Genomic DNA, 15,709 nt, shown 5'->3' with positions numbered 1-15,709 from the left:
AAGAACACATTATTTTCCACAATAAAGCTTCTCACTCCTCAATATCATCACAGGTTTATTAAGTGACTTTGTACATTACAAATGAAAAATAAAATTAAAAATACATAGATGGAGTACATAGCCAAAGCAAAATGTGGTGTTGACTCTTCATTTCCCACTGATCGTTTCCGCAGAGTGACTGAACTTTTTTAAATCTTTTGTTTTTAAATGCGTCCCAGGACCACTGTTATATGTGGAAGTGTTTTTCTTTAACAGTGGACGCTGCTGTCAAGTCTCTGAGGATTTTCTAAACATACAAAAGAAGTTATTACTTCAGCTGGCTCGGTATATATAAAAATAAACTAAAGTGAAATATAACACTTATGACATTATAAATGGTGGTCCAAGGCTAGTGGAAATAGCTAAACACAGAGGAGAAAAAAGCGTTACATTTGAGAGAAAAAGAAGAAGCTTAAGCCATTTATTTTGAATCTATAAAAAGGCCCAAGTTGCATTTTCTTGTTGATCTCAGGTTTTTGTGTTGACACCATTTCAGTCTAGCATGTTGCACTGATTTATCAAGTACACTCAAAACAAAAACAGGATTAGTTAGTGCCTTGTCCTCTTATTACTTTAACACAAGATGGAAGATCAGGTTAATGTTCATATACTGTTACTTTCATTTCTCCTGTAAACAAATAAAATTCACCAGATATTGATTGTACAACAGTCAGACATGAGTCATGAAGATTTTCTTGTCTATGCTCTCCACACCAATCTATACACACCAGTCATAAAAGCAACCTTGGGAGGAGAAAAAAAAGAGCAGTAGGAGGCGGTGGGGACAGTATTCAGTAATAATAACAACAACAATAATAATAATAATAATAATAATAATAATAATAATAATAATAATAACATCAATAATAATAATAATTAAAATAATATGGGGTTTGGCCTCACTAAAATGGGGTTATTCTTCCTGTCATTAAGGTAAACACATTCCTTGATGATGATGAGTCCTGAGGCAGTGAGGCGGCTCTGCGGTGGCGGTTCTGGCCGTACATGCAGCTGCCCCCTCACATACCCACAAATGCCTCCAGTACACCGTCTCGTGGCTAGAAGCAAGAGCACAGCTGTGCTGGCAGACAGAGCAGGAACAGAGGAAGAGGAGGAGGAGGAAGGAGAAGAGGAAGAGGAGGTGGGGTGATGTCAGTGCCACACACTGGTGTCCTGACCGGCAACGTTGGCAAACAAAAATAACTCGAGTTGGGGTGGTCCTGCCGACTGTCCTTAAAAGATCTTGCCTTTCTTTTTGTTTTTCTCCAGAGTCCTGCAACAGAGGAAAGACACAAATAATAATCATCAATAACAGTTTTAAGTAAAATTTCAGCACAATTCATGCTTTCTGGATCCATGTGTCTGCAAGAACATGCATGGAGAAAATGTTACTATCCTCCCAGTTCTGTGAGGATTTGCTTAGACCCCTCTGCCAAGGTCAGCATGCAGCCCAAAGTATGTGGCTGTACAGTGCAAACATGTCGACTGCACATACCAGGAAAACAAATATTTATTTCTGGAGACACTGAGAGAAGATTCTTCATCATCAACACAAGTAATATGCATTTAAAAACAAAAGTAATTCAAGTATAGTGCTGCTGGAATTTAGAGGTGGGTTGATTTTTACATGGTTTCCATCAGTCTCGCCCAAACACAGTTGGAAGTTCTAAAATCCTGTGCTAGGTCCGTTCACTGTGCTCAGCACACCTTAGGATAAATTATTGCCACAATGCTACTTCCCCATCTGTAAATAGGTGCTACATCCTGTAAAAACCAAAGTCACAGATAGTATTTAAGAAACATCTACGAGAACCCTTTGTGTAGTTCTGTGTTCAATATGACATGCAATAGCAGACGAGTGGATATCTATTGTAGTATGAACAGAAACACTTGTGCATCCACTGAATTTTTATGCAAGGATGGAGAAATGCAACATCCGTTCAAAGAATAAAGGGGCCAATAACTTATTTATTCACCACTGAAACTTACAGCATCCCTACAGTGTTTGAATCTGTGATAATGGGGAAGTGTATGCATACACAAGGGCTTGGTAAAATACAGAAGTGAGACAGTGAGTTGTACCTGGAGGCCTCCAGTTTCTGCTGCTCCAGGCGCTGCTGGGCCTCCCAGTTTGCTCTCTCCTCCTCAAATACACGTCTCTTCTCCTCTAATTCCTTGTGTTGAGCCTCCAGGTTCTTCTTCATCTGCTCATGACGCCGCTGAAGCTGCAGAGAGACAGTGCAGCGGAGGCTGTCAGCACTTTCTACTGAAAGCACTCACATGCAATCAATAAGCTGAATGCAGCAGAGACACAGCAAAATAGAATCTAACTTTTTCAACACAATATCCTCTGCAATTAGATTGAATGAGTAGAAATACTACTGGAACTGAATTTTTAAAAATACATATTTTTGGAATATTTCCAAGCTATCCACAAACTTATTGACCATTAAATACTCATAAGAGAGGAATGCACAGCCAATGAAATGAGGAAAGAAATGAGAAAATGCTTCAACAAACTTGAATCAAAAAACCTCTAAGTCTTTTGAAAGTGATGAGAAGATAAACTTGTTTGCGATGTTATATTTATTAAGGCTTATTCCTGCATTTACTTTATCTTCTACTTAATCCACAGTATTACATTAGCACACAGAATGTTTTGTCTGTGCAAAAAAAAAGTAATCTAACATTTATTTCTAAATTAATAATATATCCAGAATTAATCCACAAATCCACAATGCCAGTAGTGCTTTCACACACTTTTTATGTAGTAGTGGAAGAGGAGGAACCTCTCAAAGCAGGACACTTGTTTAGGTATCACTGAGTCTGATACTTGTTGACCAAAGTTTAAGTATTTCCACTGTTACTTGCCTTCACCTGATTTGAACATGCTTTGTAATCTTGGCACTGTGATGCAATTTAAATTTGCTTTAATAATCTAAACGTGTGTACATATTAAAATAGGGATAAGTGCTCCATACGTTTAACAGACATGGACACAGATACGAGCAGCCCTACAGGTACGTGCTGCACACTTACATCTAGTTTCAGGGGACGGATACATAAAAGACACGTACAAAAGGGGAAACTAGCAAAAAGAACATTCATTTACACAAATCAGCAACACAGCTCTCAGACAGCTCTTTCACGCTTCTAACCACTGATATACGTCAGGATAAGAGGAAGGAAGGAGCCCAGACAGAGATGAGTAACTTTACTGGGGCATGACTATAGCATTTTTTAACCTACTGTGTGTGCTTATGTTTGTGTGTGTGTGTGTGTGCCTGTGTGTTTTACCTCTGCTTCAGAGTCTTTGAGCTTCTGCACTTTCTCCTTGACTTTCATCTCAAACACCTGCTCCATCTCCATCTCCATCTTCTTCATCTTAGCCACATGCTCTCGTCTCTCCTCCTCCATCTGGGCCAGGGGACTCCTGCGCAGGGAGCACACACACAAAAACATATATTTAGACCCACACTACAGTGCATTATCAGCAGCATGCCTACTCATCAGTATGCTGACATACAATTAAGAGGAATTACTTATATACTTGAGTTAATTTAACAAATTCAACACTTCCAGCCAGTTTGCTCTGCAAACAGAAATTGTATTTCAACACTTATGTGTGCATGCAGTTTGAAATTTATTTTCAGGAGATGATAATGAGAGGAGTAGGATGAGGCTTGGAATTAAAGGAACCATATTTTGTATTTTACCAAATCTAGGAACAAATTTGTTTACTCTGGTTCACCAAAATTAGCAAAGTACATTATGAGAACATTTCTCCTTCAGATCTGATGGAAATACAAGAAGCTGACTTTAAAATCCATGCAGTCTGTACAAATCAAAAAACATTATTCCCCCTTTCCAAAGATTAACAACATGGCGAGGTGAAGGAGGGAAAAAAAAGGCTAAAGGTGAAGATTCAGGAATGATAGGATCCAACAGGGTTGTGACAGAAGCAGGAAACCAACCACAAGGTATTTTTGGGAACCAGAGGAAGGATCCAAAGGCTAACGCCTGTGAACATTGACTGTTAGTGGAAGTGGTGGGTTAATTGTTAGTAAAGCTTCCCAGGGTAGTTTGTTGCAGTGTAAGTGTACAGAGACCTGTCATGAACTGTCGAGCGGTTACCTGAGATTATGAGGAATGTTTGTTGGAGGAAGGACGATGGTCGACGCAAATTTTACCGAGCTTTTACAACTTTCTACATTCATCTACTGCTTTGTGATTCAAAAATTAAAGATAAAGTCTAGGATCAAACCACTGAAAAGCTTAACTTGTGCTCATAGTGAATGCAGGTGGTTGTGATGTACTTGCTTCATCACATGCTTTAAAAGATTTTGAAAAAACTTATCTCACTCGGCAGTAGAGCAGTTGGGTCATATATGAACAGCCAAGACTTTCTGTATTTCTATGTGTTTCTCTCATTGGCTTGAAATTGCCAGGCTGCCATCAGTCAAATGGAATGAAATCACATCCACATAGTCCTAATGAAGCAGATTAGCCGAGCTTTTGAGTAGAGGTGTGCACGATTAACACTATTAAATTGAATAAATGTTGCTATCCTTGCTAGTCAACACCAGAAATACTAGTTGGTTAAACTAATAATCATTTTACAATGTCAGTTGTGTCTAAGATGTTACACAGTGACCTGCCACTATATATGGAGTCGTCTCATCACACTATGCCCGGATGTTTGAAACTAGAGGTGCAAAGTGAGACAGATGACGTGTGGTAACACCAGTGTGGTTTCACAGTGTTTTAATCTAGAAAATGGAAATTAGGTTGTACGCAGACGGTGTCAGAATAAACTGACATAAAAGCACTCCACCAGAGCAATGCGCAACCACAATAAATTGTGCTCAATTTTGATCGTTTTCTTTGTGATTTCTTATGCTTAGACAAGTTGACTAGTATAAATTTAAATTTCTATTTAATCAACTGAGGTATCAGTCACCAGGAGCATCTGTACTTTTGAGTGTTAAACTCTTAATAAATATGTTTTTCTCCAGCTTTTAATCCTGATCCTTTGTATATTAAGTCATTAATATATAGCGCTATAGAGAAATGTGCTAAATAAAGCTTTCAAAAGCTTTAACAAATTTTAAAAAGGCAGGTGCAGTGATGGCCTACAGAAACTACTCTTAGAGACAATCGGCTTAGAGATGCATTCGCAAAGTAGACAGGCTGATGGAAAATGCAATGTCAGACATATTTTGTCTCACATACTTGTGGTGCGTCTCACAAGCACTGGTAACCGCTCAAACATCAACAGTGCACATCTCTTCTGTTAATCCAAGCAGGGCTGAGAGCAGCAGCAGGTGGAGGGAGCAACGGGTATACAAGAGGAAAGACTTTGTCGTTTGGAAAAAATGAAAGCATCACAGTCCTGGCTGGCAAACTATGTTCATAAAGAGGTGTGGCAATTCACAGTTTTCCTCCTGAAAATATGTAGCAACAGGTGGAAAGTTGGAGGGAGCAGACCCAAGTCAATAGGAAGGACAGAAAACACCCAATAACAGCGAATGGAGGAAAATAGAGGAAGGATACAGCGACGTGAACATCTTAAACAAGGGTCTGAAAAATATGTGAAAAAATGACCACTTACATTCCTTCAACTGTGTCAAGTCTAAAAAACAAAAACACATACAACCAAACACACGCACATTCACGCAGAGACACACACACAGCATGCAATGATGAGATCATGCACTAAAACAACTAGACTCTTTTAGATCTATTCTGGGACTGAAACTATATTTTCACTACAAATGGAAAAAATACAGCCTGGAAAAAATAATAACGTCCTCTTTGTGAGCAGGGTGTCAAATCCATTAGCAGAGCTGGTCAAATGTTTAGCTGTGTGTTAGCATCAGCAGTGTGAGGCTTCCATTCAGCTATAGTGAGTTAGCCATTTGCTTATGATGAGAAAGCATCATCATGTTTTTGATTCAAATTTTTGAAAATCAGTGGCAAATTTTATGCAAAGTAGCAGAGTGAGAAGTTATGACAGAAGCCCATCAGTACTTTTTCGCATATCACAAACAGATGGTCAATGGTCAGTGAATGAAACAGTCCTCCAGCTTTGCCTTGTCATGATACTTGGTACCCTAATAATTAAGTAAAATAAGGACACAAGATGATAATGTAACAACACAGTCATCTCCAATCACTATCGATACCTATCTATAGTGTAAACTTGACCAAACTTTCTGGAACAAAAGTAACACATGAGATGAAAACACATCAATCCCAACACATCCTGTATAAATAGAATTTCTATAAATCTATAGATTCCAATTCACCATACAAAACTGCACATTCTGCATTGCGTGTGCTATGAATATTCATATTCCATTATATGAACCATTGAGTCTCACTGAGGTTTTTAATATCCACCTCCTTCATTTTTCTATATTAGAGTTTGAAATTAGAAGGAAGGTGTCAAAAAATCCATTTATGGTAATACAGTAATCTCCCAAAATGTAATAAGCTTACAAGTGGCCTAATAAACAAGCAACTGAAGTAGATAATCAGATGTCCTGGTGAACTTAACTTGCATCATTTACAACTGCTGTCTCTAGTATACTTTGTTCTTGACTTACTTGGTGGACAGTTGTCCTTTAGCCCTGTTGTTGTCCACTCCATTGTAGGTGACAGCAGCCAGCTTTCTGCTGCGGTAGTTTTCATAATGGACGTTGTTTGTCACGTCTTTCAGGTCCTGCATGTGAGTTCTGAGGACGAATGATGAAGAATACATTTTTAAAATACTCCCTGAGACTTCTCTCAATTACTGTCTGTGCAGTGATGTCATCTGAAACCACTTCAATAGTCTTGATTAAGATTTTTTTAGTAAGTATAGGTTCAAGAAGACTTTGTTTTCTCAGTACCTGATGAGCATGTCCCTAAGGATGGTGAAGTCACAGTGGTCACTGTTTTCAACTATGAGGGACAAGAAATGGTCAGTCAGCCAATTATCAAGATTAAAAGAAAAACATATAACCTTGGTTGTACCTTAGACAGCGAGTAACATCTTCAGCCTAATGCATTAAACAACATAGGGCAGCATGGGCACATATCAAGTTTCAATTTTTACAGAAGCATTTTTTTATACATGTTGATTAAATATACAAAATCTGCATCCTTAGTTTATATTAGATTTTAAACAAATTCACATCTCTATTTTTATCAGTTGTGATTTATTATTTATTTACATTTCTGGGGATAGATGCTAACTGATTAAAAATTCATACCTTCTGCAACCCCCCAAGGGTATTGTCTCCCTCTGACCCTTTTGCCGTTCACCTCGATAATGGTGTTGCTTCCTACTACAGCCAGCGGCAACTTGTCCTGGCAAAATATAAATGAATGAATGAATAGATAAATAAATATATGAGTGTGTGCTTTAAATATTGCAAGTGTTCGAATGTCGGTTTACAACACAGTAGAACACTGAAATATGGGCTGTGGATTTGGCATGGGGCATACCTTTATCTTCTTCACCAGTCTGTTCTCTTCTTCATCATCTGTCTCAGGAAACTCGTAAATCTTGATTTTGTGCTCTTGGATTTCCCTCATGATCTAGCAGTAAAAGAGAAGACTTTTACGCGAGTGACAGAGCTGCTGACAGGAAATAGCTATGCAAAACGGGTACTATATTCAAATCCTACCGGACCAAAGAAAACAGACAATATAATTTCCATCAAAACAGAAAAATGTGAAATTTATGTAGTTTTTGTCACCAACTTTGATGTGAACTAACCACTTGTAATAAAGCACTAACCACTACACTGCAAACCTGATTGGTCATGATGCTGGTACTTTCTTGCATTTATCTGTATGTATAGAAAAAAATCTTCCATAGAGCGCAGGATGTAGGTTAACACTGGACAAACAGACATGACCCCAAAGAGGGAGTTATTATATTTTTGTTTTGTGATGCACCACCATCATACCAGCAACCACAAGAGAGAAAAAAGGCCTCTGAGATACTTTTTCTGTAGCAGTATGCAGCTGTGGAAACCACTGACCTGCTTCTTGAACTGTTGGCATTCCTCTGGGGTGAGAGTGTCTGCTTTGGCGATCAGTGGGATGACATTTACTTTCTCATGCAACCGTTTCATGAACTCGATATCCAGGGGCTTCAGTCTGCAGAGAGATAAAAATACAACTTTACATGTAATTCAAATGGATACCACAAGTGGCGTCAAATGGTGCTGACTGTTTTCTGGTTAACTCTTTGACAAGACAAGGATGAATTTAGCTAAAGCGAATACAGAAATCAGTGACGCATGACTGAGGTTTGTAATGTCTAAGGAAATGACCTCATAGTCATGAGAAAGCATTGCTATTCTTGGCTGTTTTCAAGCTGGGTAAATAAAATTTGCCATTACAGAATGATTAGGTTATAGTAATCACATTGTGTTTTGTTATAAAATATAATCATATCCTCATTTAGTTATTTAAGCATAGAATTGAAATATCTCTCAGAGCTGAAACCTGCCCTGCAGCAGAATCTGATGCTTTGAGTGCTTTGAGTCGGATGCATGGTTGTTATGTAGCCAACAACATGCAGGCCAGTATACAACACAGTACTGCCCTAAAACCTAAGAAAAGCTGTTTGCAAGAACTATCTCAAAGAACAACAATAAAAAGAAGACAATTTGAATAGAAGATCCTAACATATTTATGCTGCTGCAAACAAAAGAGGTAAGATTAACCTCTACAATATGCCAAACAACAAACGATGAAAGCTGTCTCACAGACTAAGTACATTCATGTCAGCATGAACTTTATAGCACTGCACATCAGCACATCCTATATCAGTAACAGACATACAAGAAGACAGTTCATTGCTTAAGTCAAATAAGACTTATATTTGAGAATCATATTGCACCAGCATTACCAAACTCAATAAAACAGCATACCTATGTATAAACTGCAGAGAAGAAGCTCTGAGTGTCTGGAGCCGTCACGACTTTGACTCTACATAAACTGCACAGAAGAATGTAGTGTTGAAAAGCCACAAACCGGCCGTGTGCAATTCAACATCTATGTGGCTACGCTAGTCTGATCTTTATACTGAGAGAAAACTGATGTCAAGTCAAAAAAGCTCATTTAGCAAACTGTCTTGTAAAACACTGTTACATATTGTGAGAGAACAAAATCTTGCCAATTTGAATATGCTGTATATTTGAGAAACTGAATGTATGTGTGTGGTTTCTATCTATCTATCCATCCATCCATCCATCCATCCATCCATCCATCCATCCATCCATCCATCTATAACCAACAAAATGGGAAGAAAAAAAATGCATTTTCTAATGCTTATTAGCAGATATACAGACATGTATAATAAGGTAAAATTCGAATTCGGGAATTATAAGGCCTTCTTAATATTAACTACAATTAAATTAAATAAGTATTTCCCAGATAATAATTTGGTGGTTGTAGGTCATTATAATTTATATTTTGAGAGTAAAACAAGAAGAAAAGATCTGAATATGTCTGAGACACTGATCTTCTCATCTATTAAAATCTATGGTTATGCTTCCCATCAATGTATAATAACTTCAAAAGACACAATTTATTACATTAATGTGACCTGGATGCAGGATGGATTAAAATAGTAATGATAACTGCAGGTGTTGCTAAAATCATCACTTGCCCACTACAGGACAATAGACCTATCAGCTACTGTAGCTAGCTGCAGGGACTTTACTTTCTACAGGTCTGATGGTGCTGACACAAACCCCACAAAAACAGAATAACTTGCCTCCTGCAGCACAGCCCACTGCAGATGCTGTCCTGTTACTAACAGCTGACTTTTTATACTTCTAAGGCCTTCTTTAAAGGGAACTGAATTTAATGCTTTATGAAACTTTAAGACCTGCAGATACGGTTGTTTCTCAAAAACCCTCAAAAAAAACCAGTCAGAGTTCACCCACGCAAGTAATACCCAGAGTATCTCACAGTGTTGGAGGTCATTGTGTTGCTGTGTGAGAACAGTGAGCTGGTGTTATGAGGGGTTGCTCTGTGAGTGTGGCAAGTGTGTTTGTGTGAGAGCATACGCTGCCCATCCTCAAGGCTAAAGTACTGCTTGTGTGGGTGCAGAGCACAGGCTTGTACAAACACAATGTCTCATAGAAAACAGACAGACTGAGGAAGGCGAAAAGAAAGCACAAGAACAAAGGAAGACAGAGGTTTCTTCATTGTTTACAGTATGTCACGATCAACAGCTTTAAGGGCATGTGAGCACACAGCAAATATTTGTATATTAACAAATCAGGCAGCACCACACAGCAGAAACAAAAACACTACTCTGCACTGCCATGGCAAACAGCATTTTGTACAATTTAAAGGTCAAGAGTCATGACCAAGGGCAAGCATATCATTTGAACATGTATTAAACCCATAAACTTAAATGACTTACTGGCTGAATACTGCAGTTTTGGGTGGCAGGAAATAACCACTTAAGTTTCTCAATTTCACTACTCTGACACTTTGTGGTCTTTGACTGAAATGCATCACACAAGACACATACGCTTCCTAAAAGAACGCCAAGATGAGCACATCTTAGCTGTAAACCACACAATATTTGGTAGCTTGTGAATAGTAAACATTATAATTAAAATTCCATGCAGTCATCTTTTTATGAAACACTTGGTGATCAGTATCATCTGCTGGGCATTTTGCCAGCAGCTCAGTATGGCTCGCAACCTCCCTCTTTTTTTTTCTTTTACAAGCCTCAAGTTTTAACTCAAGCCATCTCATTCTCTTCTTGTCATTTCCAGCAAATGCCTAAGGGAGTAGCTGTAAGAGACAGAGTAAGACGACACATATTTACTCCACACATTCAAGAGCTGCCAATATGACCACAGCTTGATGCTGGTGGCCAAAGAGAAGCAGTAGGAACATCTAGTACCTTTCTGAAAGTCGTTTTAGCTGAAAACGCAAAGTGAAGAAACCCTTTATTGACTGCGCCTCCTCGTATTTTTCTGATTGCACAGGGCTCTGAACCAGCAGCCTTTGCTTCCAGTCACAAACCTGCTTCTCTGACTGTTGAGGAACTGTTGACGCTGCATTTCCCTCCTTACACTATTTGTCACTCATTTCCTCTCACTGTTCTCTTACTCGTCCTCTTCCAACCTTTTCCTTTCTCCAGTCCTATACAATCCATACTTGCGTCCCATTTCTTTACATTGAACAGTGTATTCAGTTTAAGAGCTTAAAATTTATTGGATCTGCTAATGCTAAAACATGAGGGGTATAAGGCACTCTGCTTATGAATTTGTGTCCCAGACTCACCCATGTCCCGAGGGGGCAATGAAGTACAGGCAGCAGTGGATTCGGCTGTCAGGCATCTGTCGTCTATTCACCCGAGATTCTGAGTTCAGGTAGTCTTCAAACTTGCTGTCTATGTGATCGATGATTGGCTGCCAGCTGCACAATACAAATTACATCTTTCGTTAAGTAAAAAAAAAAAAAAGCCAACAAGACCAAAACATACCCCTTCAATGGAATAGCGGATAGTAGCTTCGTCGTTTTAAGGATTATAAATTAAAAAATAATATCCGTGTTGAGCTGCAGTTCATGCAGTCCTCACCAGTTGCTGTTGTCAACAGCATCTCCGAACCCTGGGGTGTCAACTATTGTGAGCAGCAGCTGGACTCCACCTTCTTTTATTAAAACTTTTGACTGCTCCACCTAAGACAGGAGAAAGAACGACAACCACATTGTGTTTAGTTCTGCCACACATTGTGCCTCTGAAACCAATCATTTAAATAATACAAATTAAAACACAATATGGAAGGAGGTGTGGAGAATCATTATTACTGTAAGGAAAGAGCATCACAGATTGCATGATACAGGTAGAAAACCCTTAACAGCTGGCAACATGTAGCAACCTGCCATCTCACACTGTGGCATTAGGTAGCTATGCTGAGAAGCCAGAAAAGCGCATAAACATTTGGAGATATTGACGGTGTCAGTCAGGAGCCAGACAGACAAAGTGCAGCACTTCAGGTGTTTAAGATTCAGGTTTTGTAATTACGAAAGATAAGGATAGAGGCATTTATGGCAGGAGCTGGTGGCAAGTCTGAATTGTTTAACCCCCTGAATCCTAAGCAGTTTCTGTGCATTTTTTGCTGATTTCACATTTTTACTCACTGTAGGTAGACAGGTGTTATCAATAGTGGGAAAAAATGGTGGGTCCACATACAATAGAGATTTTACTCCTTTATTATTTCCATATTTCTATAATTGTTACCATTCTGATCTGGGTAAACAGCCATAGATTTGGTTAATTTTCCTGACAGGACTGCATTCTACACATGATACCTTCTACAACCCCCTCAGAACGTTGAAAATCTGATGATTCTTTCTCCTTTACAGTTTTTGGCTTTGATAAATGTTATTTTTGTAAATATAACATGCCTTTCAAATCGGCTGGCAGGTGTTGGAGTTCAGAGGGGTCAAGAGCATGGTAAATGTTATTTTTATTAAATAAGTTAACTGGTAAAACAGCTCTATGTAATTTTAAAACAAATCTTATAAAAGAATTCTAAAAATAACCAACATTTTTGCAGCACACCCCATCATCCTCTTCTCCTCACAATGATCAACCATTGGTGTTCTTTAGTGGCAGCCTTGCATGGCATGTGGTGAGTAAGGCACTGGCTATTTTTTGATTGTGTAACAGAGCCTGTTCTCTGGCATGTTAATGCAGCAAACTATTTCATGAACACTACCTTCATCAGTTTTGAATATATGTTTTGCAAGAAAGCCAAAATGTCATGGATACAGCTAATAGAGAATCTGGGTTTGTTGGCTCTGTCGCTGTAGTTTTTCTAATCTTTTTACCTAAAATGTCAAACTAATGGTTTGATTAGCAGCACTGCCATGGGTTACAGAATCTTACCAGTCTTCCCCCACCCAACAAATGCTGACAGTGTATTACACAGATTTTACCGCAGTTTGCAACAATTCATATCAAAGGTATTTTTGCAGCAATGTACCTGTACAGTCTTTTTGATTCTATGTGAAGGTCCAGGATACTCTGCAGAATACAGGTCTGTTAGGAACAGAGAGTTGATCAACGTGGATTTTCCCAGACCTGATTCGCCTGTGAACAAACAAAAACGAAGAAAAATCTCTATGTCAGGACCAATTTGACTTGTACTCTTCATGCAGAGGTTAAAACATTGGCCAGAATGTAAAACATTGCATCGCTTGGAATAATGTCTAAAACCCAACCCCCTGTATGATACTCGCATTTTTCAAGTTCACTGCTGACATCCTCCACACAATCAAAGGCCATGTGTCTATCCGGGGATGCGACTGACATTTACCCAAGACATTAATCCATTTGGGTTAGCAGTTAAAAGGCTAAGGAAACAACGTGGACAATGGCTCTTGTTATGTGCAGCTGCCTGGCTGTGTGGTCTGGGCGACTTCTCAAGCTTGGTTGGCCATTGTGTGCCCAGTTTCCAAGCTCTTGATGAAAAGAATCATTAGTGGAAATGACCACTGGCACTGCCTGCCTTAGCTGATGGTCACAAGTCAATATTTAGCAAGCCATCACTTAAATTAGAGCCACTGTCAAAGGGTAGTGTGTGTGTAGCTTATACTGTACCATTTGTGTATCATGTATTTTATGCGTAGCATGTAACAATGTGCTAACAGTATGTGCTGGTTAAATTGACTGCAATATGAAGTGCTAACAGGCCCTTAAAAAAGGGCTGCTCTGTAATGTGTGAACTGAACAGGTTGTTGGGTCATGAGGCATGGAGAGTTGTGCCAGGCACGGTGGTACTGCCATCCTATCTGTCTTATTCTGTTCCTCTCTTTTTCATCCTCCTTTCACACCACACTGGTGACGCATTGCATTGCATGTGGGCACTGTGGGGACATGTGGGCTCACAGCTAATCAGAGCCAAGAAAAGCTGAATATTGTGTGTGTGTGTGTGTGTGTGTGTGTGTGTGTGTGTGTGTGTGTGTGTGTGTGTGTGTGTGTGTGTGTGTGTGTGTGTGTGTGTGTGTGTGTGTGTGTGTGTGTGTTCATGCAAGAGGATGATACCATGTAACAATGGGAAGCTTTAACTAGCTGAAAGCCCAGAGGACCTCCTGTTCTTCTCCTTGTTGCAATGCCTTTTTAAAAAATCTTTTCAATTATTCCCAAAGCGAGACTATTTGTTGCAAAGTGACTGAAGCATTCGCAGGCCCTAGAGGCCCACTTGGTCATCATCCAGCAAGGGCACTGAAGAGGACAGAGGCAAGTAAAATCCAAACACCTTCTTATGTGACACTCTACTCCAACTACTTAATAACAGCAATTAAAAGACTGCTCACTTACACATTTGGGATTTCATTACCAGCACTTTAAGAAAAGCCCATAAAGAAACTGTTTGTTGTGAACTCAGTGGGATGTTCTCAGACGCATGCTGGTTAAATAATTCTGTTGGTCCCCCACAGGAAATGGTTTTGACCCTAGAAAACATTTTCCTTCAAAACAGGGCCTGATCAGCCAAGGAGAATCTTGGCCCATTGTCAACCACCACATCCAAGCATTTTAAAAGAATGTCTGCATTTCTGATTCACTGTGAGTGCAGTTCTAGATAAATCCAACCCAAATATTTCTTTCCTGGGACAAAGTGTCAAGTACCTGACATAATTAATTCACAGAACGGCAATGCAATTCCCCCATCCTCTTTGACTTACAAAGTAACACGACAAAGCTAGGGACAAGTCCTCTGTGTATACAGTAAATATGGCCTCTCTCTCTCTCACTTTCTTTCTCTCGTTCTCTCTCTCTCTCAAAAACAAACCACAGTGAAGGACTTTAAAATGCCAACCGCAAGGAATACAATGACATGATTCAAACTAAACAAGGGCAAACTGAGGGCTGAGCAGCTTGTGTTCTTACCCACGACCATCAGGGTGAACTCAAAGCCCCTCTTGACAGACTTCCTGTACACTTGGTTGGGGAGGCTTGCAAAGCCAACATATCCTTCCAGATTCTTTTGTTGCTGTAAGACAGTAAAACAAAAATCATAAATTATAAACATAAGAAAATCAAATCTTACATCCTTTCATTACCTCAAAAGAAAAGTCTTGATCACCCTATTCTCCTATTGCCTCAACTGAAATACACTCAAAATCTGACTGACATTTGAATTTTGATCAAACATTTTTTCTGGCTTTACATATTTACTTCGCAATTGCATATTCCAGTTTTCACTGAAAATATTTCACTTTTAAATTCAAGATGTCACAATCACATGAAACAAATATATCTTACATATGTTGTGTATCCTGTCTGTAAAAAAATATTTTTATGGTTATTTAAAATTTAATTTATGTACTTACAGCTGGTTCATGTTGATCAATGTAACACGGTCCCAATGTGCAGAAAAGAATAATGATTCCAGGTTCACAGAAGAAACAGACAAAAAACAAAAAAAAAACAACAGTGATTCAATCTCAGGCCATCTAACAAACAAACCATTCTGTCTGTGGAATCAGTTTCCCAAGTTGTGAAGCCTGGGGCACAATGATTCATGATCGGCACAAATGTAACAACACTGACAGTTGGCCAGTGTTGCACATATTCCACTCCACTTGCTCCTTTAATGTCAATAGCATCATAAAGCAAGGTCCATTCACTGTT

General features: G+C 39.0%; 1 protein-coding gene across 1 annotated transcript; it reads right to left on the bottom strand.

Moving 5' to 3' along the window:
- Nucleotides 1-38: 38 nt before the first annotated feature.
- On the bottom strand, nt 39-15,450 carry septin7b (septin 7b; the record flags this gene model as incomplete). Its single annotated transcript, XM_055013660.1, has 14 exons — nt 39-1,312; nt 2,122-2,264; nt 3,337-3,472; nt 5,651-5,671; nt 6,648-6,776; nt 6,933-6,984; nt 7,296-7,392; nt 7,531-7,623; nt 8,073-8,190; nt 11,350-11,484; nt 11,648-11,748; nt 13,059-13,165; nt 14,966-15,068; nt 15,409-15,450. Coding segments are annotated over 14 exons (1,317 nt in total), but the record flags the coding sequence as incomplete, so codon positions are not given.
- Between the last annotated feature and the right edge of the window lie 259 nt (nt 15,451-15,709).

Source organism: Amphiprion ocellaris, chromosome 9 (genome assembly GCF_022539595.1).
Source record: "Amphiprion ocellaris isolate individual 3 ecotype Okinawa chromosome 9, ASM2253959v1, whole genome shotgun sequence".
Classification (NCBI taxonomy): domain Eukaryota; kingdom Metazoa; phylum Chordata; class Actinopteri; family Pomacentridae; genus Amphiprion; species Amphiprion ocellaris.
Note: the sequence above shows the minus strand (reverse complement) of the source record. Positions and strands in the feature narration are given on the sequence as shown.